This window comes from Mirounga leonina, unplaced genomic scaffold, assembly GCF_011800145.1.
Source record: "Mirounga leonina isolate KUSES-001 unplaced genomic scaffold, KU_Mleo_1.0 Mir_197, whole genome shotgun sequence".
Classification (NCBI taxonomy): Eukaryota; Metazoa; Chordata; class Mammalia; order Carnivora; family Phocidae; genus Mirounga; species Mirounga leonina.
The window spans coordinates 10,779,840-10,800,952 of NW_023270494.1; the positions used below are offsets into that span (position 1 = coordinate 10,779,840).

The following is a 21,113-nucleotide window of genomic DNA, read 5'->3' on the forward strand; positions in this document are numbered from 1 at the left end:
GCAGTACAATAAATATTTTAAGAAAGGCTGAATTTCCATGTATTGAATCTGCATTTCTTAAAATGTAGTTTAACTTCTGAAATTAGTTTTGTTGCTTATCCCTAATTGTGTCACTTTTTAATGATAGTGGTAATATATTTAATAGGAATTTATGATTTTTATTATAATTCTTCTTACATTATCACATTGATTTAATAGTTCTTAAATTTAAGTAGGATATATTTGTATTTAGTTTATAGAAGAGAAAAGCTGGAATTCAGATTGATTTTTCTCAAGACCACACATCTAGTTAGGGGAAATTTTTTAGGTTCTTTCTTCTTTCCACTATTGAATGATGCCTGGAAATGAAGGAAAATTGCTACTAAAATATAAGTGTAAATAATGTACCAGTACACAGTTATTTTTAGTGTTAAGCTCGGATTCCTTGCTCTTTCCACTATGTAACATCACCTGAAAATGAAGGAAAATGAGGTTGGAAATAAGGTGGAAGCAGATCACCAATAGTATGGAAATGAGGGTTTGTTGTATCTTCCAAGTTTATATTAACTCATACTTTATATATTTACTACATACAGGTAACTAAATGATTAGTGTACATTAAGGCATATATACTTTTTAATATTTAATATAGTTAATATAAATTTAAATATATATTTTGCTTTTAGGATTTGCATCTATATATGGACACAGAGTCTCAGAAATAGACGAAATGTTTGAAGCAAGAAAAATGATTGGCATTTGTCCACAGTTAGATATACACTTTGATGTTTTGACAGTAGAAGAAAACTTAACCATTTTGGCTTCAATCAAAGGAATACCAGCCAATAATGTAATACAAGAAGTATGTCATTCATATAGAAATTTTTACTTTATTCCCTATAAATTACTAACCTTTCATAATAACTGTTGTAAAAAAATGCATGAAAAGCTAAATAAAAACCTGTTCTGGGTCAGTAAACAAATTTATTACAAAGAATTGGATGGAATTTGGAGTAAATATTTTAGCACATATAAAATAGTCCTTGTTTCATCTGGAGGATACTAGCCTCTCAATATAGGTTTTTCTTTTCTTCCTTCCTTTCCTTTCCTTTCACATCTGCCTCCTTTCCTCTATCACACGCACACACACACACGCACATACACACACATAGAGCTTTCTAACTGATCCCTTCACCAGTACCCAGGAAGTCACAAAAGTAAAACAGACCTATCAATCAGGAATCTTTTTATCTGTTATTTCAAAATTATATATGAATACACGTCAAAATTAAAGTCTGTACTAAAAGAACATTTTTTAAGTTGATATTAAAATCAAAACACTTAAAAATTAATATTGATAATTATGTAAATCATATAATTTAAAAAATAACGTTGTTCTCACTTTACAGGTACAGAAGGTTTTACTGGATTTAGACATGCAGGCTATCAAAGATAATCAAGCTAAAAAGTTAAGTGGTGGTCAAAAAAGAAAACTGTCTTTAGGAATTGCTGTTCTTGGGAATCCAAAGGTAAATAAATATTAATGTATTATGCACAAATATAATCTATTGTATGTTTACATGCAATAATACGTTATGTAAAGTTTCAGTATGCATAAAATGCTGTACATTATTATGGATGTGATTATAGTAAAAAGGTTTGAAACTCCAGTCATAAAGATAAAACATTTACGATAGTGGTTACTTCTAGGAAGGGGAATGGAAAGGATGGATTTTAGTTATATTTGCAATGTTTTATTTCTTTAAAAAAAGATCTGCAGAAAATATGGCCTTAAAAATGGCATTTGTTGCATTTCACTGGTGGCTTTAACAGTATTGTTCTAATTCTCTCTTTAGTTTTCTATATGTTTGTAATAGTTCAGAATAAAATTTAAAAAGAGAACAAAACCAAAGGAATAGTTCAGTTTTTCACTGTTCTACTGATTTTATTTTCTATGTGTCTGTTCTGTGCTCTTCTTTGTCCTGTAAAACAGAACCATCTGTTAAAGTGCTTTGCATAGGGCTAGAAAGCTATAGCCTGAGCCCTCTTGGTCCCCGCCATCCTGCTCCATTTCTCCTTGCTGCTGTGGCTTGGGATGACTCTGGGTTCTGGCTTTATGTTATCTTTCTTTCAACCCCCATCAATGTTTTATTTTTTAGTTTACATATCTGATTGTTATTACACTTATGTCATATATGTTACTGATATTAGTCTTTTAAAATTGAAACAAGGAAAATATTCACTTGCCAAACTGATAGTTTAAAAAATTTATGCTAGCTCATATATGAGTGAAAAACTCAGATCTAATAAACTTCTTGTTGGAAATAATAATTTGAAATGGGAAATTTTCCCATGTCCGTAAATTTTATGTATTTTAGTTTTTCTGAGGATTCTCTGCCATTCCCTGCTCTTTTTCACACAGATACTATTGCTAGATGAACCAACAGCTGGAATGGACCCCTGTTCTCGTCATATTGTTTGGAATCTTCTGAAATATGGAAAATCTAATCGAGTAACAGTGTTTAGTACTCATTTCATGGATGAAGCTGACATTCTTGCTGGTGAGATTTTTACTTTATTTTTGAAGGATAAGGTCATGGGGCCAAATAGGAGATGGATGGAGATACTAAATCCTAAGGAATAAAGAAAGTATGTGATCTTCACAGCTGTGTGTTTTAAACTGTTTAAAAATTACATATTTTTGTGTTTGGGAGTCCTGCAGACCATCTCAGATTGAGTAATTTGCCAGGAGAGCTAACAGGATTCGGCATATAGTTATACTTACGAGTTCTTACCACAGACTGAAAGGATACAAAGCAAAATCAGCAAAATGAAAAGGCATATGGGACATGGAGGAAACCAGACATGAGCTTCCAAAAATCTTGTCCCAGTGGAGTCATGCAGAATATGCTTAATTTCTCTAGAAAGGAGTTGTTAACAACCTATGTGAAATGTTGTCTACCAGGAAAGCTCATTAGAGACTCTGTGCCCAAGATTTTTAATGGGTGCTGGTCATAGAGGCACGGGCTGACTGCCATGTACCAAAATTCCACTCTCCCAGAAGGAAGCCAGTGTTCATCTACATTGTAGATTCATTTTTTCAGTACTATCTTTGTTTAAAAAATAAGTATTTAGAAAACCCAACAAACTGACGTTTTTGTTGTTGTTGCTTTTTGTTGTTTTTACATTTGATTATAAAGGAAATTGTGAACATGCTTGCAATAGTGAGCCTTTTAGGAAGAGTCTGAGTCGGAACAGTATTAGGGAAGTAGACTCCAGAATCGGAACTGTGTGGGTACAATGTCTGGCTTTGTCACTTAAAGCTATGTAAAACTTGGGCAAATGATATGTTTTCTCATTGCCTCAGTGTTCTCATTTAAAAACCAGGGAGTTGGGCGCCTGGGTGGCTCAGTTGGTTAAGCGACTGCCTTCGGCTCAGGTCATGATCCTGGAGTCCCGGGATCGAGTCCCGCATCGGGCTCCCTGCTCGGGGAGGAGCCTGCTTCTCCCTCTAACCCTCCCCGCTCTCATGTACTCTCTCTCTCTCTCATTCTCACTCTCTCAAATAAATAAATAAATCTTTAAAAAAAATAAAAAAAAAAATAAAAAACAGGAAGTGATAATCTGGTTTCTTTCTAATAAGATTGTGAATATTTAATGATGATATTGGTGTCTTATATGGGAGAAATATAAATGCCAACTGACTTAAAAAATTGAAATGCAAATGCTGTTACTAACTTAAAAATTGAAATGCAAATTTCTGTTTGCAGATAGGAAAGCAGTCATATCACAAGGAATGTTGAAATGTGTTGGTTCTTCAATTTTTCTCAAAAGTAAATGGGGGATTGGCTACCGCCTAAGGTATCATTTATTCTTGATTGACTTTATTCTTTATAGTATTCTTGATCTGCTGTTACTATATTCCAGATTTGCCATAATGTGCTTTGGCCAATTTTTATGGCACTAACTTTACTTCAAGCATTCAGAATTTACTTTTGGTTGTTTATTATTAAAAAAATTATGACTTTTGTTTTTCTCTAGCATGTACATAGACAGATATTGTGCCACTGAAGCTCTTTCTTCCTTGGTTAAACAACATATACCTGGAGCTACCTTACTACAACAGAATGACCAACAACTTGTGTATAGCTTGCCTTTAAAGGACATGGACAAATTTGCAGGTATTACTTCCAGTTTCCTGATTGTTGAACCAGCATCTTGCATTGGGAATAGGTTTTCTTGGTTTACTTTGTTATATATTTTTCTGTGTAATATTTACATGTTCCCAGGTGGCTTTACTTTACTTTTACGTTTCTACTTTACTTTTGAAAATCAGAAACTACAAGCTAACGTGGGTTTTTTTTCTTTCTGTTTTTTACAAACACTATGCAGGAAACTGTAACTAATATGTTAAGTAAATGTATTTGCTTTGTTGTCAAGAAAGATTGCTCCATTTGCTCGGCGGCCTCCTGGGAATATGTAATTATATACACACAATTGTTTGTGTTCTCAAGTTCTTTTCCAATTTCATGATTCCATAACGAAGGACATAATAATATGGTAAACCCTTGAATTATTTTAATTGTGACATTTTTCTGCTTTCTAATGAGGAACTCATACTCGGTCTCCATATCTGTTTAGGGATCTCTTAATAATCAAAAGGATATTATTGATGCAGATATGTTGTGCAGAATTCCTGTAACATTTATGTCATTTAACAGATTTTCTCTATTAATTTAATTGATTTTTTCCTAGGGAAAAAAATCCTTAATTAACTGGAATGAACTTCATAAGCCAACTTTAATGTGCCCTGCCTGTCATTCTGTCTGTAAAATATTTCTTAGGTTTAATTTATAATATGATAAATATCCACTAGATATATCTTTATAAGCAAACATTCTTGGGGTCCTTACAATTTTTAGGAATGTTAATGGGGTTCTGAGACCAAAATGTTTGAGAACTACTGTGCTAGCAGAGTAAATTTAGTCCTATCCCATTTAAAAGAGTATTTTAGAATAATTCATGATGATATGCTTAACTACACAACATTCTTTTTTTTTTCCTTTAGGTTTATTTTCTGCTCTAGACACGCATTCAAATTTGGGTGTAATTTCTTACGGTGTTTCAATGACGACTTTGGAAGATGTGTTCTTAAAGCTAGAAGTTGAAGCAGAAATTGACCAAGCAGGTAAAAACAAAACTAATAAAAAATTTTAGGCAATGAACCAGAGAGATGGTAAATGAGATGAATAATTAAATAAACGTGAAATATGTTCTTAGAGGAAGAAAGGGTAGATAGAAACAGGTAAATAAGTAACTGAGATATTTACTGATAGCACTAGGACTGTGAAGGAAATAATGGGGTGGTCTTGAGAGGCATGTAACTTAGACTGTATCTTCAGGGAGGACTGTGTTGAGATGATAAACTAAGTTGGATGGCAAGAAAAATCTAAATATGTGAGGATTTTATTGCAAAGCTTTTTAGATAAAGGGAACTGCTGCAAACTTTTTTTTTAAAAGATTTTATTTATTTATTTGACAGAGAGAGAGAGAGCGCATGCACAAGCAGGGGGAGTGGCAGGCAGAGGGGGAGGGAGAAGGAGGTTCCCCACTGAGTAGGGAGCCCGATGTGGGGCTCGATCCCAGGACCCTCAGATCATGACCTGAGCCAAAGGCAGATGCTTAACCAACTGAGCCACCCAGGTGCCCCTGCAAACTGTTAATTAAGGAATGAGTTGGATGTATTTGATGATAAAGAAAAGGCCACTGTGGATAGAGTTTAGAGAGCCAAAGAGAGATTAGAGGGGAGGGCCAGGGGCCAGATCGTGTTTAGTCTTTGAATATCTGGAAAAGAATTTGGTTTGTTTTCTTAGTGCAGTGTGAAGCTACTGAGAGTTCAAAAGCAAAGGAGTAACATGATCTGATTTGCATGTTTAAAAAATGCATTCTGGGGGTGCCTGGGTGGCCCAGTTGGTTAAGTGTCCGACTCTTGATTACAGCTCAGGTCATGATCTCAGGGTTGTAAGATTGAATCCCACATCTGGCTCTGCACTGGATATGGAGCCTGCTTAAGATTCTCTCTCTCCCTCTTCCTTTGCCCCTGTCCCCTCCCTAAAAAAGTAAATAAATAATAATAAAAAAGTTAAAAATGCATTCTGATTGTTAAATGATGAGTAGATTGTAAAGGAAGTGTGGAAGCAGGAGGGCTGTTAGGAAACTATTACACTTAATCTTGTCTTAAGCTAGGGTGGTTGAGAAAATAGGGAAACAGAATAGACGGGTTATATTCATGGTACTGGTGATGTCTTGCTGATGGATTGTCAGGTGTTGGGGAAAGGGAGAAATCAAGAATAATTCTTAAGCTTTTTGCTTGAGAACTGGGAGTGGAATTGCCATTTCCTGAGAGTGGGGGAGGAGCAAGTTTGTGGAAAGGAGGAATCCCGGCACAAATTTTGGGTATATTGTTTGAGATGCTTATTGGACATCCAAGTGGAGGTGTACAGTGGGCAGTTGGATTAACACATTTGGAGCTGAGTGAAGATGTTAGGGCTGAAGATTTAAATTCTGGAGTTACCCACAGATAGATGGTGCCATGGGTTTGGATGAAATAACTCAGGGAAAGAGTACAGATAAAGAGTGGACAGGCAAACCCTGAGGTTGAGTGGTGAAGGGCCAGAAAGGGCTGACTGAGAAGGACCTATCATTGCATTTTCTCTCTTCACAAAAGGAGATGTAAAAGCCCAGACAAAATAGTGTTTTAGGAAAGAGGAAGTGATCACTTATTTCCTGATTGCTGTGAAGAATAAGATAAGAACAGAAAAGATGATTTTGGTAAACAGGGAAAGACAGTGAGGGCTTTGGTAGTGTGGAAGTCAATGGTGACCTTGAAAGTAACCTGGTAAAGGTCAAAGCTGGTTCTGTGAAGTTTAAGGTGAGAATGTGAGTTGAGTTCTTATGATTGAAAGTTAGCAAGATGGTGGTGGTGATGGTGGGTCAGGAGGGTGAAGGAAACAGGGTGTTTCTCTCAAACATGGAGAAAGGACAAAGTCAGGTTTATTTTGAGCACGTGATATCAGACTGTAGTCAGAGAAAGTTCACATAAAAGTTTTAGATCTTACATATTTGGAGAGAGAACAAGATACCAAATTTGGACATGTGTCCAGTTTGATGAAATTGAGTAGAGATAAAGGTGTGGAAATAGAAGAAATAGAGGAAGGTAGAGGTGAGGATGTAGAACGCATTATTGGTGAGTATGTTTGTAATACTTTGGGTGATGGAAGAGAATTAGATGGAGAAGATGCTTATTATCTGTAATGCTAAATATTTTGAGGTATAGGAAGTAGTCTGTAGAGTTGGGAAGGGGGATAAAGATGAGAAGGCTATGTGCAGTGTAGGTATTACTGGCTTTATTTTATATACCTTTAAGTCCACCGTGCAGAATAAATGTACCTCTAACATCGGCTTGCTTTCAGTTTGGCTGATTTTAATTGTTTTATTTTTCAAAGGTTAAAAATATCAAATTCTGTAGAAGGTAAGTTGGTGCTCACTGAATACCATGATTGTGATATATAAATTTTAGCCCCCATTTTTAGTTTGATTTAGTCCATTTTATCAGGGGAAGAGAGGGTTTAGATTGGTTCATCTTACTAAGTCATTCATCTAAACTGTTGAGTTGCAAAGGTCCCAAGATAACCAGGCTGTGGTTCATTATTTTATGCATTATTCCATTCCACTCTTACAGTTTTTAATGTTTACTCATTTTTTAAATTTAACGTAAGTCAAGGAAGTCCTTCTTTGTGGCTCTCCTCATACTGAAACCAATTTTCATCTCTTCATTATTTTTCATTTTTTAAAAATTGAATCACTGGGGCACCTGGGTGGCTCAGTCATTAAGTGTCTGCCTTTGGGGGCGCCTGGGTGGCTCAGATGGTTGAGCGTCTGCCTTCGGCTCAGGTCATGATCCCAGAGTCCTGGGATCGAGTCCCACTCAGGCTCCCTGCTCCTTGGGAGCCTGCTTCTCCCTCTGCCTCTCTCTCTCTCTGTCTCTCTGTCTCTCATGAATAAACAAATAAAATCTTAAAAAAAAAAAAAAAAGTGTCTGCCTTTGGCTCAGGTCATGATCCCAGGGTCCTGGGATCGAGACCCACGTCAGGCTCCCTGCTCAAGTGGGAAGCCTGCTTCTCCCTCTCCCACTCCCCCTGCTATGTTCCCTCTCTCGCTGTCTCTATCAAATAAATGAAAATCTTTATAAAAAAAATTAAAAAATAAAAATTGAATCACTTATAAAAATATCCTTTTTCCTATTCTCATTGATTAATTTTTTCTGTGTTTGGTCTCACGGTATAAATCATATAGTGTGGGGGCGCCTGGGTGGCTCAGTCAGTTACTCGTCGTCGAGCCCCGCATTGGGCTCCCTGCTCAGCGGGGAGTTTGCTTCTCCCTCTCCCTGTCCTCCCCACTCGTGCTCTCTCTTTCTGTCAAATAAATAAATAAAATCTTTTTAAAAAATCATATAGTATGTCTCTTTTGTGTCTGATTTCTTTAACCTAGTACAAGTTTGTAAGGTTTAAACTACTGTAGTTGTATAGTAGTTTATTGAGTTTCATTGTTTTAGACTATTTTATTGTGAGAGTATTTCACAACTTACGCATTCACCTGTTGGTAGACTTTTGGGTTCTTCCCAGTTTATAGCTATTCTTGACAGGTAGCTAGCTAAGAATATTCTTGTATATGTGTTTTGGTGGACCTATGTATGTATCTTTGTTGCTAGTGGAGAATTTCTGGGTCATAAGATATGCATGTGTTCAGTTTTTTTTTTTTTTTCTTAAGATTTTATTTATTCATTTGAGACACAGAGATAGAGAGCACAAGCAGGGGGAGAGGCAGGCAGAGGGAGAGGGAGAAGAAGGCTCTCCTCTGAGCCAGGAGCCTGATGTGGGACTCTGTCCCAGGACCCTGGGATCATGACCCGAGCCAAAGGCAGATGCTCAACTGACTGAGCCACCCAGGCGCCTGCATGTGTTCAGTTTTAATAATGTTGCCAAAGTATACGAGAGTTCTGTTTGTCTACATCACCACCAGATGTGTGCTTCTTTAAAATTTACATGCCTCAGAAAGATTTTCATTCTTTTAAGGAATATCCCATAATTTTCTGTCTTTGTTTTGTTTTGGCAAATAGATTATAGTGTATTTTCTCAGCAGCCACCAGAGGAAGAAATGGATTCAAAATCTTTTGATGAAATGGAGCAGAGCTTACTTATTCTTTCTGAAACCAAGGCTTCCCTTGTGAGCACCATGAGCCTTTGGAAACAGCAGGTGTATACAATAGCAAAGTTTCATTTGCTTACCTTGAAACGGGAAAGTAAATCAGTAAGATCAGTGTAAGTATGATCACTTTCCTGCCTGATGAGTTGTTTTTTTTAAGGCTACAAATTCAGTTTGTCATCTTAATTTTTTAAACGTAGACATATGTAAATCTATGTAGTTTTGAAAGATTAAGACTATAACTTCACGTCCGAGAAAAGAACTATGCATTTAGTGATTTCTTTGAATACCACTAGGGCTTTCACTCTTTTTTTAAACTAGCACTTTTTTGTCTCCTCTAACTGAGGGACTGTCGTAATATTCTTTAATTGTGTAATTTTTGAATTATTACTACTATTTACATTTTATTTTGCTATTTTACACAATGTGTTGTGTATGTATTACTATTACGTATAACTGCTTTTTGTAAACAGCAGGAAGAGTAAGTTTTATCTCTGTATCAGATAAAGAAACAGAAATATAAAGAAGGCTTTATAGCTTATAGAACTGGGATCAAAATGATATCTTTTCAACTTTGCTTTACCTCTCTCAGGTTCCCAATGCATGCTAGACTTTCAGTTACTGGGACATAACATGAAATATTTTCATGTAACACACACCAATCTTGTTAGATCCAAAATGGCAGTAGAAATAAAATTTAATAAGCAAGAATATTGTTATGTGCTTGATATATGCTGAATTCATTTGCTTTTTTTTTGTTGTTTGTTTTGTTTTGTTTTTTTATATTTATTTTTTTATTCTTATGTTAATCCCCATACATTACATCATTAGTTTTAGATGAAGTGTTCCATGATTCATTGTGCATAACACCCAGTGCTCCATGCAGAACGTGCCCTCCTCAATACCCACCACCAGGCTAACCCATCCTCCCACCCCCCTCCCCTCCAGAACCCTGCTTGTTCTTCAGAGTCCATCGTCTCTCATGGTTCGTCTACCCCTTCGATTTCCCCCGCTTCATTCTTCCCCTCCCGCTACCTTCTTCTTCTTTTTTTTTTTTCTTAACATATATTGCATTATTTGTTTCAGAGGTACAGATCTGAGATTCAACAGTCTTGCACAATTCACAGCGCTTACCAGAGCACATACCCTCCCCAGTGTCTATCACCCAGTCACCCCATCCCTCCCACTGCACCCCCCACTCCAACAACACTCAGTTTGTTTCCTGCGATTAAGAATTCCTCATATCAGTGAGATCATATGATACATGTCTTTCTCTGTTTGACTTATTTCACTCAACATAATACCCCCCAGTTCCATCCACGTCGTTGCAAATGGCAAGATCTCATTCCTTTTGATGGCTGCATAATATGCTCTATTACAAAGCTGTCATCATCAAGACAGCATGGTACTGGCACAAAAACAGACACATAGATCAATGGAACAGAATAGAGAGCCCAGAAATGGACCCTCAACTCTATGGCCAACTCATCTTCGACAAAGCAGGAAAGAATGTCCAGTGGAACAAAGACAGTCTCTTCAACAAATGGTGTTGGGAAAATTGGATAGCCACATGCAGAAGAATGAAACTGGACCATTTCCTTACACCACACACAAAAATAGACTCCAAATGGTTGAAAGACCTCAATGTGAGACAGGAGTCCATCAAAATCCTAAAGGAGAACACAGGCAGCAACCTCTTTGACCTCAGCCGAAGCAACTTCTTCCTAGAATTCATTTGCTTTTTTGCCCTAGTTTATTCAGTATCAAAGAAATGTCAGTCAAGTGTCTCAAATAGTCCAGTCTCAGCATTACTAAAAGAAAAATATTTATTTAAATCAGCATGTTTCAGTTTTTTTAATTGAACACTACTCTCCTAAAATACTCCCTGAAAAACAATAAAAGTCTTAGTTCAGACGGCCATAACAAAGTAACATAGACTTGGATTGCTTAAACAACAGAAATTTATTTTATCATGGTTTTAGAGAGTGGAAATCAGATTAGGGTACAAAATTGGTCCTGAGGGCACCCTTCCTGGCTTGCAGAGATGGGCCATTATCTTGCTGTGTGCTCATATGACTTTCTTTGTTGACACGCAGGGGACAGAGAGCAAGCTATCTGATCTCTTAGAAGGGCACTAATCCTATCTCAAGGGCCCTATGCCCATGACCTCATCTAATCCTGATTACCTCCCAAAGGCCTTCTTCCTAATACCATCACACTAGGGGTTAGGGCTTCAGTGTATGAGTTTAGGGGGAGGGTGACACAAATATTCAAGTCCTAACAAAAGTATTCCAAATATGCATTTGACCATCTGTGCATTTATTACTGTATCTTATATTTCCTGTCTTAAAGAGTTGTTTATTAACATATGAAAACACATGAGAGGTTCTGTGGTAAAGAAATTGCTTCAGTTTTGTTAAATCTAGAGTTTCCAAATACTGTTTAATCATGAATTTTTTAATGTAAAACACCTATTAACTGATTATGGAACTAGGGTTTAATGCAGTATGCTTTTGGAAATGCTGATTCAGGTATACTTAAACAATTTATAAGAATGATTTTTTTTTAAAATTAGATGGTTTCTGAAAATTATAAAATGCTAAACTGAAATAATCTAAGCTCTCTCTACCCACTTGCTATGACACCTATCACATAAAATATAGCAGATATTTTATAGGATAAGACAGAAGGATACCTACCTTCCAGATAGAAGGGCATTTTGAATAGGTAATAGAATTATGTACTTGACCAACAGCAAATAATGATCCTTGTAACTGGCTGTAGTATATCTTGCTTTGCCTCTCTCTAGAGGAACAATGGAGTGTAGAGGAACAAGGGAAATTAATATGGTGTGGATGACATTTCAAAGATATCAGTCATTCAAAGTTTCACTGTGTTTAAAAACAAAACAAAGGTTCCCTGTATTTTTGTTTCCTTCTCTATATCTAAAATATTTTTGTATTATATCTTTTCTAAAACATAGGAGAGTAAATAGTTAAGATGTAGGGCAGGAAATACAGTAGTTCCCTGAGGACAATAGACGTGTAAATGTGGCATAATGTCTGGTTCTTAAAAAACTATAAGCACAAGTTTATAGACCCCATAAAAGTTTCAGGATGACTCTGATCTTAGTTTCATAACTTTTAATTTTGTCATTGAATACTGGCTTTCTGTCCAATATTGTCATGAGATCATTTTGGAGAGTAGAAATTCTATTCCCAAGTACTATTTCCTTAAGGTCTTTCTTTTCTCTCTTTCTCTCTCTGTCTCTGTCTCTGTCTCTTTTTTTTTTTTATGTGTACTTTTAATTGTTATTTGAAGGAGAATTTTTAAAAATAGATTTACATATTAATGTGTCCTGTGTTGTTTTATTTTTTTCCTTTCAGGTTGCTTCTGCTTTTAATTTTTTTCGCTGTTCAGATTTTTATGTTTTTGGTGCATCGCTCTTTTAAAAATGCCGTGGTTCCCGTCAAACTTGTTCCAGACTTATATTTGCTAAAACCTGGAGATAAACCTCATAAATACAAAACAAGTCTGCTTCTTCAAAATTCTACTGGTGAGAGTGTGTGAAGGTCTGTGAATGTGTGTTGGTTGGGGCATGGGGTGTGGGATATAGGTCAGAGGTTGGGATTTTAGAAATAGATGTAAGGTAAAGGCATGGTCTGTCCATGCAGATCTAAGTTTTAAAAAACTCCTTACTGATGCTGAGTAATATATTACAGATATGAAATTTTGGTTAAGTGTAGATTACATTTTTTAAAACTAACCTTGTCCTGTTTATGATAGTAAGATTTCCTTTTTTAATGGTAGCAACATATTCTCAGAGTAGTGTGTTTCATATTAAAGTTTATGACAAGCTAAATAAACTTCAGAAGTTGAAACATCTTTAGAAAGAGTTACAGTATGTAATATTTATGCAGTTAGATATCTAAATTTTTCAAGCACTGAAAAATTAGAATTAAGAAAAATTGCATTAGATATAAATATAATCAAATACCTTAAATTAATGAATATTTTTGAATTTGCTGTTGATTATTCTTAATTACATTGTTGTCAGATATGAAAAAAAATTAAGAACCGTGGTCTTGAGCTAGGCTAGAGCAAGTTTAAAAAAAAAACAAAAAACCTGACATTGGATTCTGCTTTTCAAAATAATTAAACCTAATACAAAATTTCATTCATATATGAACAGTTATTCCTACAAAATCTCTCATCTGCATAGATACAGTCCCAAGGTTCTTCAAGAGTAAATCAAGGTTAGCTAACTCTGGCAAATTTACAGCAAAACAGAGGCAACTTTATTTGCTTATCTTGCTGAAATAAGTTAGAAAATTGCATTTAATATAATCATTTATATACCTCACAAACTCTTTGGGGTTTAATATTTTCCAACACTTACCTATATTCTAGTATCTTTCCTTTTTGATTCACTCTTAACCTGAAGAGCTTTGACCAGTGTTAGATAATAATCATAGTTAGGGATGATTATAAATTACTCTTAAAATCATCACTTTTAAAATGTGACTCTCAGTTTATTATATAATCTTTATTCTTTTGGAGAAAGAATGTATTTCGTGACAGAAAACTACTCTTGAATAGAAAATGTGATGTTTTATAATTTATTTCTTTCATTAGAATTTTTGTTTTGATTTTAATACACATTTCATATTGGTAAAATATAGTGCTGCATAGAGCCTTATACTCATATAGTGGCACTTTTCGTGTGTTTGGGAAATTGTATATGTATCTCAAATCATTTTGTTTTGAACTCACTCTCACTGATCTGTAGAAATACTAGTATTTTCAAAGTTGTCCCTTTTGTTATTTTTTTAGTATTTCTAGAATTGCTCACGTATGTACACTATATCTTCCTAGGCCTTTTTGGTCCTAAATAAAGCCATGTTTCCTTTGGAAACTGCTGGCCTCTGTGTATCTATATTAGATTGTATCTGATCCTCCTTGCAAAGCTTTTTGTGTCACAAGTGATATAGTTCCTTCAGTTACAATGTAGCACTCTTCTCAAGAGTACAGAGCCACTGTGGCAAACTAGAGAAGAGAGATCATTTGAGATACTAGGTAAGAAAGCACCAGTGAAAGCACTAAAAGCACCATTCTCTCTGACACTCAAGTTTGGTGCTGAGTCTGATCCACCTGCCATACTATTTTTAATTACTGATAGTGGTTTCCTTTGCTTGGTTTTGATTTCTCTCCAAGTCACATTTGTCCTTTCTGGCTTTTGTGAAGATGGAGAGCAGTTTCCATTCCTCAGACTTGTTGGTATAGATTTAAACCTCAGACAGGATTCACAATCTTTCCCTTGGCTCTAGGCAATTTAAAGAATGTAGATGGAGACCTGATTATGTGTTTTAATATTTTAAAGCAATTGACATTTATAAAATTTGTCTGTTCAGAGCACACACAAATCCTCTAAGGAGTGATGTTACCTGACTCCACACCCTGCCTGGTTCTACCTTTCTGAGCCTAGCAGGTTCTCTTATTACATAAAACTGCCAGATTTTTATTCTCACAATTTAACCAAATTTCATGTGAGTATTATAGGTAAACTTTCAATGTAATAATAGTAGCAGCAGCGGGAGCTGAAATCTGTACAATTACTGTGCCCGGTTCTGTTTTTAAAGCCTGTGTATGTATTGACTTGGATTTGAATCCAGGCTGACGGCCTCCAGAGCTAGTGTTCTTAATCATGTCTTATCTAACGAAGATAACCTGCTTTTAAAAAAAAGCTCTTTCCAATGTTATGAGAAGTCTGTGTCTGTTTCTTATTTAAACCGATTCTTTATTATTTGCTTATTTTCTCTTACCAGACTCCGATATCAGCGATCTTACTAGCTTTTTCACAAACCGGAACATAATGGTGACAATGTTTAATGACAGTGACTATGTGTCTGCTGCCCCCCACAGTGCGGCTTTAAATGTGATGTATTCGGAAAAGGTAAGAGTAAAATATGTGAGTGGAGACCTATTTGAAAGTTATAGGACATTAAGGTATTTTCTCTAAAATCCGTCGTTTGCTGATTTGACGTCATTAGTTGGAAATGAGAATTTACTTTTGGACCTAGCTAGCTGTGTTTATCATGTGTTTTATGACCTGGTGGGGGAACAATATACAAAACTGTAAAAAATTTAATTTAATCTTTGTGTTCTATTTCTGTTTAAAATACCAAAATATTTATAGACTCCAAACCAGGTTATCTTTATCCATCTATCTTTATCTGTTGAATATTATTTCTGTAATTTGTTGAATCAACTTTTAGTTAGTGAGGATTCTCTTAGTCTGTGAGAAGGCTTAGTACACCGTAGCAGTGTATTTATATATAGTATGTAATAACACTCTCTTTTTTTAAATCGTAGGACTATGTTTTTACAGCTGTTTTCAACAGTACTATGGTTTGTTCTTTACCTGTATTGATGAATATTATCAGTAATTATTATCTTTATCATTTAAATGTGACCGAAAGCATCCAGGTCTGGAATACCCCATTCTTTCAAGTAAGCAAACTTTAAAAAGTGTGTGTGTATGTGTGTGTGTGTGTGTGTGTAATAAAAGCCAGGCACTACTACAAAGGAAATCTGTAGATGTTTATCATGTGACAGTTCTTAGTCTTACTAAAGCTTGACTTGGGGATGCTTTACATCGGGGTTTAGGAGTGCCCAGTATTAGTTTGCTTCAGGGTCAAGGAAGTTCTCTGTCTTGGTACCAATACTTTTTTAAAGCATAAGTATTTTTTGTATTAATCAGACAAGAAAAATTAAGATAACTTAAAAATGAGTATTGTTCATCTAAAATGTCTTACTGGGGTAGCGGAATAAACTTGAGAAGTTGCTCATACAGTCATTTTTCCTCTAGATAGGACTATTGGGTTATAAATGTGAAAATTAACTCTTCAGAAAAATAGTCAACATTTTTCTCTCACCCTTATGTTTTATTTTTCACATGTTGAAAAATAAATGGGCACTTATCTTTCTGTAATAGCATTTTTTACTTTCCATTGCTATACTTTTTTAACAGTTTTATTGAGATACACTTCATACACTATTAACTCATTTCAATCCAATGATTTTTATTATGTTCATAGAGTTCTGCATCCATCACTACATCAGTTCTAGATTTCATTATCCGCCCCCCCCCCCCAGAAGACCCTTGTACCTGTTGAGGGCAGGGGTAATACAGTGCAATGGGTAGTTTGTATTTGGGGCACCAGCTGTTTACTTTAGTTGTCTGGAAAAGTTTCCTTCCCTACTTGGGTCTTTGGGGCAGCAAGGGACCATTGAGGCCTGTGGGAGTTATAGCCCCTGCTGCTGGGGAGAAGAAACTCCTGTTTCCATAGGAGGCTGAGCTTGTTCCCAAGTACAGCTTTTTCAAAAGGAAGAGGGCCCCCAAGATCCCAAATGGCTCATAGTCCCAGCAACCAATGAGTGCATCAGAAATCATTCTGTCTGTTCATTGCATAGGACTACTGGTGGACATGTTAACTGCTTTTTCATGTACATTATTATTTTTAGTTAAATGGTAAAGCTTAATTTAAATGCCCTATTATTCTGTGTTGTAGATAAGAAAATGGAAATACGATGACTTGCTCAGGATTATGTAGCTACTTACTAAGTGGCAGAGTTGGTCCTGTAACTCACAGCCTGTTAACTCTGCCACCTGTTTTTTCATATAGACTATGCCTAGGATAGATACCCTAATGTGTTTCTTCAGAGGTTTTGATAGTCTTTTATTTAGAAAGTACTAAGATGATATAAAGTGATTCTCAGTTTCATTTCTTACTCTGTGATTGTCTTTCAGGAAATTACAGACATCGTTTTCAAAATTGAGCTGTATTTTCAAGCAGCTCTACTGGGAATCATTGTTACTGCAATGCCACCTTACTTTGCCATGGAAAATGCAGAGAATCATAAGGTAATGATTGAGTTAAAATTACAGGTAACGTATGTTAATAAGACTCATACAGAACAATAACCTGCTCTGCATGAGTGCAAGACTTATATTTTAGGAGTAAGTAAATGGAGAATAAGCATATTTAATATAGTAATAGTAATAACTATCATTTATTAGTTGAGTCCCTGTCACGCTTCAAAAGTTACATCCTTTAATCCTTACAAGATTGTGATATAAGTTTTATGTTACCGACTTTATTTATAGGTCAGGAAGTGGGGATGGGAGTGGTATTATCATGTGCCCATGTTGTCTCATCTCAGTTGAGATGTTCTTATGTTCTTAACAGGTACACTAACCTGCCTCTGCCCCTTAACCTTTAATGGAATGTGTTGAATGTACAAGGTACTTAATTTTTGCTAAATGAAAAAAATAGGTAGATAATGATTGTGATCACCAGAGCCTAGGAAAAATTGCTATGTATACCGAGGTTATTCGGTATCTTTTTACTTTCTTTTCTGCTCCTTTCTCTTCTGTCCTCAGGCACATGGTGTCTTGTATGGTCTCTTGGCTGTTCAAAGCCTTCCACCCTTCTACCCTGCTGACATTGTCCCTCTCTTACTCCTGTAATCAAAATTCTCATTTTCCACATGTCTTCTTAGTTCAGTGGAAGCAGAGTTGTCTACATTAATTTACCCAGTGTGACAAATAATGAAGTCTCAGAGCAGACAATTACATATTTTAGTAATTTTCTTTAGTGGAAAAGTAATACATGAGTCTCAGGAGATATTTTAAAAATATATTCATTTCATTTTTTTTCTGTTATATATATTCATTGTTCTAATTTAGAAAATGTAGGAAAGGGGCACCTGGGTGGCTCAGTCAATTAAGCATCTGCCTTCAACTCAGTTCATGATCCCAGGGTCCTGGGATCGAGCCCCGAGTGGCGCTCCCTGCTCAGCGGGGAGTCTGCTTCTCCCTCTCCCTCAACCCCTCCCCACCCCCACTTGTGCGCTTGCTCTCTCTCTCTCAAATAAATAAATAAAATCTTTAAAAAAAAATGTAGGAAAGTTGGGGTGCCTGGGTGGCTCAGTCGTTAAGCGTCTGCCTTCGGCTCAGGTTATGGTCCCAAGGTCCTGGGATCAAGCTCCACGTCGGGCTACCTGCTGGGCGGGAAGCCTCCTTCTCCCTCTCTCACTCCCCCTGCTTGTGTTCCCTCTCTTGCTGTGTCTCTCTCTGGCAAATAAATAAAATCTTTAAAAAAAAAGTAGGAAAGCATAAGAAAATTAAAAAATACCCATAACACCACCATTGACATATAAAACTTACTAGACAATTGCATTTTTCTCTTTTGTTTCAACTTAAATGTTTTTTAACTCAAATTTTTATTTAGAGATAATTGTAGATTCATATTAGGTGTTAAATAATACAGTGAGATCCTCTGTATCCTACTCACTTCACCTCAGTAATATCTTGTAAAACTGTGGTATAATAGTAAAATCCTGGGATATTGACATTGATACGGTCAAGATAGAGAACAGTGGCTTCACCACAGAGATCCCTCCTATTGCCCTTTTCAAGCCCACACACCCACCCCCTCCCTGACCTCTGGCAACCACTAATCTATTCTCTGTTTCTGTAATTTTGATATTTCGAGAATGTATATATGGAATCATAACGTATTTTTGGGAGGGATTAGATGTTTTCACTTAGGATAATTCCCTGGAGATTCATTCAATTGGTTTATATATATCAGTAGTCCATTCTTTTTATTGCTGGGTAGTATTCCATGGTGTGGATCTGGATTGTTTCCAGTTCTTGACTATTATGAATAAAGCTGCTATGAACATTTGTGTACAGGTTTTTTTTTTTTAATTTTTTATTATGTTATGTTAATCACCATACATTACATCATTAGTTTTTGATGTAGTGTTCCATGATTTATTATTTGCATATAACACCCAGTGCTCCATGCAGAACATGCCCTCTTTAATACCCATCACTGGGCTAACCCATCCCCCCACCCCCCTCCCCTCTAGAACCCTCAGTTTGTTTTTCAGAGTCCATCGTCTCTTATGGTTCGGTTTTTGTGTGAACCTAAGTTTTCATTTCTCTGGGATAAATGCCCAAGAGTACCATTGCTGTGTCATATGGTGATTCCGTGTTTAGTTTTAAAAGAAATAGTCAAACAGTTTTCCAGAGTGGATATTCTGTTTTATGTTCCCACCAGCATTATATGAATGACAAAAGCATGGATGATCCAGAATAACTCTATTTGATTGGGTTTATGTTTTCTTATATTGTTTATATTTTTGTTCTTATAATTCACTGAACACAAAAGTTGTCCATTTTTTATCACTTCTCTTCTTCTTAACTAATCTTTATATTCCATATTTCTGTTATCTCTATGGCTAGCTCTTTCTTATAATATTATTAGGAGTATAGATGCCAAAAATCAACTGAGTAAATTTATTAGGTATTTGGATTTATAAAAGATTTTTAAAATTTCAAATTATAATGAGAGGATGAGAGGGGAAAACTCAGCTCATTTAAGTTTACTGTTTGTATACATGAAAATGCTAATTACTTGTAGCAATAACAACTTACGTTTTTGTACTACACAGGAGGATTATAAAAGGCTAAAAATGAATTATCAGTACAGAGTTTCACACTTCAGCTGAAAGCCTTCTGTAAATCCCAAAGACACTTGGCAGTTTATTAGTGTTTTCATGAAAGGTTAATTTTTAAAAATGAGAATCTGTTTTCTGTTTAGACATATCTTTCATCTACTTCCAGAGTTGTAAAAGCAGCATTGTTTTGGCTGCTTTTTGTTTGCACAGCTATAACTCCCATGACACCTTTTGCTTTATTTTAGTTTTGTGTTTCTTAATTCTACTGTATTCTGATTCTGAAAAATTTTGTCAAAATTGTTACATCTCAGAACTGAGCCAAATTAAAGACTATATGGAATTTATATTTAATTGTAGGAGGGTTTTTATTACCTAGAGACCTGGAATGTGACCTGTGTTGTTTTGTTGATGTAAAATGAAGAGTTCCACAATAATTTGCTAGAGTTTTTTGTGTGTAAAGTGTTTACAATTATAACCAGTTTTCCCTCCTACCTCTTTTTGTTTTGTAGATCAAAGCTTATACCCAACTTAAACTTTCAGGGCTTTTGCCATCTGCATATTGGATTGGACAAGCTATTGTTGATATTCCCTTATTTTTTCTTGTTCTTATTTTGATGCTAGGAAGTTTATTTGCATTTCATTATGGATTATATTTTTATGCTATAAAGTTCCTTTCTGTGGTAAGTTAACATTACTTGCACTCATGCTATTTATAAGTGAAATGTTATTTTAAAAAACTAAGTATTTATAAACATGACAAGTGGTTCGTCAAGTAATTTGAATATTAATTTTTTTATAGAAAGTAGAACCAGTATCTTTTAATTATTGTATATGATACTGATAATGCAATTTATATTACTGTAAGTGGTTTTTTAAGAAACAACAACTAGCTATCATTATGAAATAATTCCTTGAGACTGAGGTGGTCTTTTCTGTAGACTGTATACTTGTATGTAATCAGGAATAATTAAACAGTCCTTCCTTATATCTTCCTTGTCTCTATGTCTGAAAATAATTTCACAAAGAAGCGCTTTTATTCCATAATTTAAAATATCACTTATAATACTAAGGAAGAGTATGGCTTACATTCGTGTTCACATGGAAATGACTGATACTAGACCCTTCATGTGAATGATTTATATTAGGAAAAAGGGAAAATAGAACTAGGTAAGGTTGGGGTTACTGAAAGTAATTTTATCATTTTGCCAGAGATAATACTGACTTTACATATTAATTTCTGCTTTATAAATTAATAAATGTTTTTCTTAAATATTTACCAAATACATTGAATGCTGTATATTGAAATGGTAGCTAATAGTTGATTGAGAAGGATAAAGTTG

At 35.4% G+C, this 21,113-nt stretch overlaps 1 protein-coding gene across 5 annotated transcripts in view; it reads left to right on the forward strand.

The window, feature by feature from the left end:
• Window positions 1-21,113, forward strand: part of ABCA5 (ATP binding cassette subfamily A member 5) — a 129,418-nt gene that overhangs the window by 90,534 nt on the left and 17,771 nt on the right. For all 5 annotated transcript variants that reach the window (XM_035026155.1, XM_035026152.1, XM_035026154.1 and 2 more), the window contains 12 exons: window positions 666-841; window positions 1,389-1,508; window positions 2,402-2,540; window positions 3,750-3,840; window positions 4,021-4,160; window positions 5,048-5,167; window positions 9,158-9,359; window positions 12,630-12,799; window positions 15,069-15,196; window positions 15,616-15,753; window positions 17,054-17,167; window positions 20,283-20,453. In XM_035026155.1, coding sequence (XP_034882046.1) covers window positions 666-841; window positions 1,389-1,508; window positions 2,402-2,540; window positions 3,750-3,840; window positions 4,021-4,160; window positions 5,048-5,167; window positions 9,158-9,359; window positions 12,630-12,799; window positions 15,069-15,196; window positions 15,616-15,753; window positions 17,054-17,167; window positions 20,283-20,453 — 1,709 coding nt within the window. The remainder of the gene's footprint in view (window positions 1-665; window positions 842-1,388; window positions 1,509-2,401; window positions 2,541-3,749; window positions 3,841-4,020; window positions 4,161-5,047; window positions 5,168-9,157; window positions 9,360-12,629; window positions 12,800-15,068; window positions 15,197-15,615; window positions 15,754-17,053; window positions 17,168-20,282; window positions 20,454-21,113) is intronic.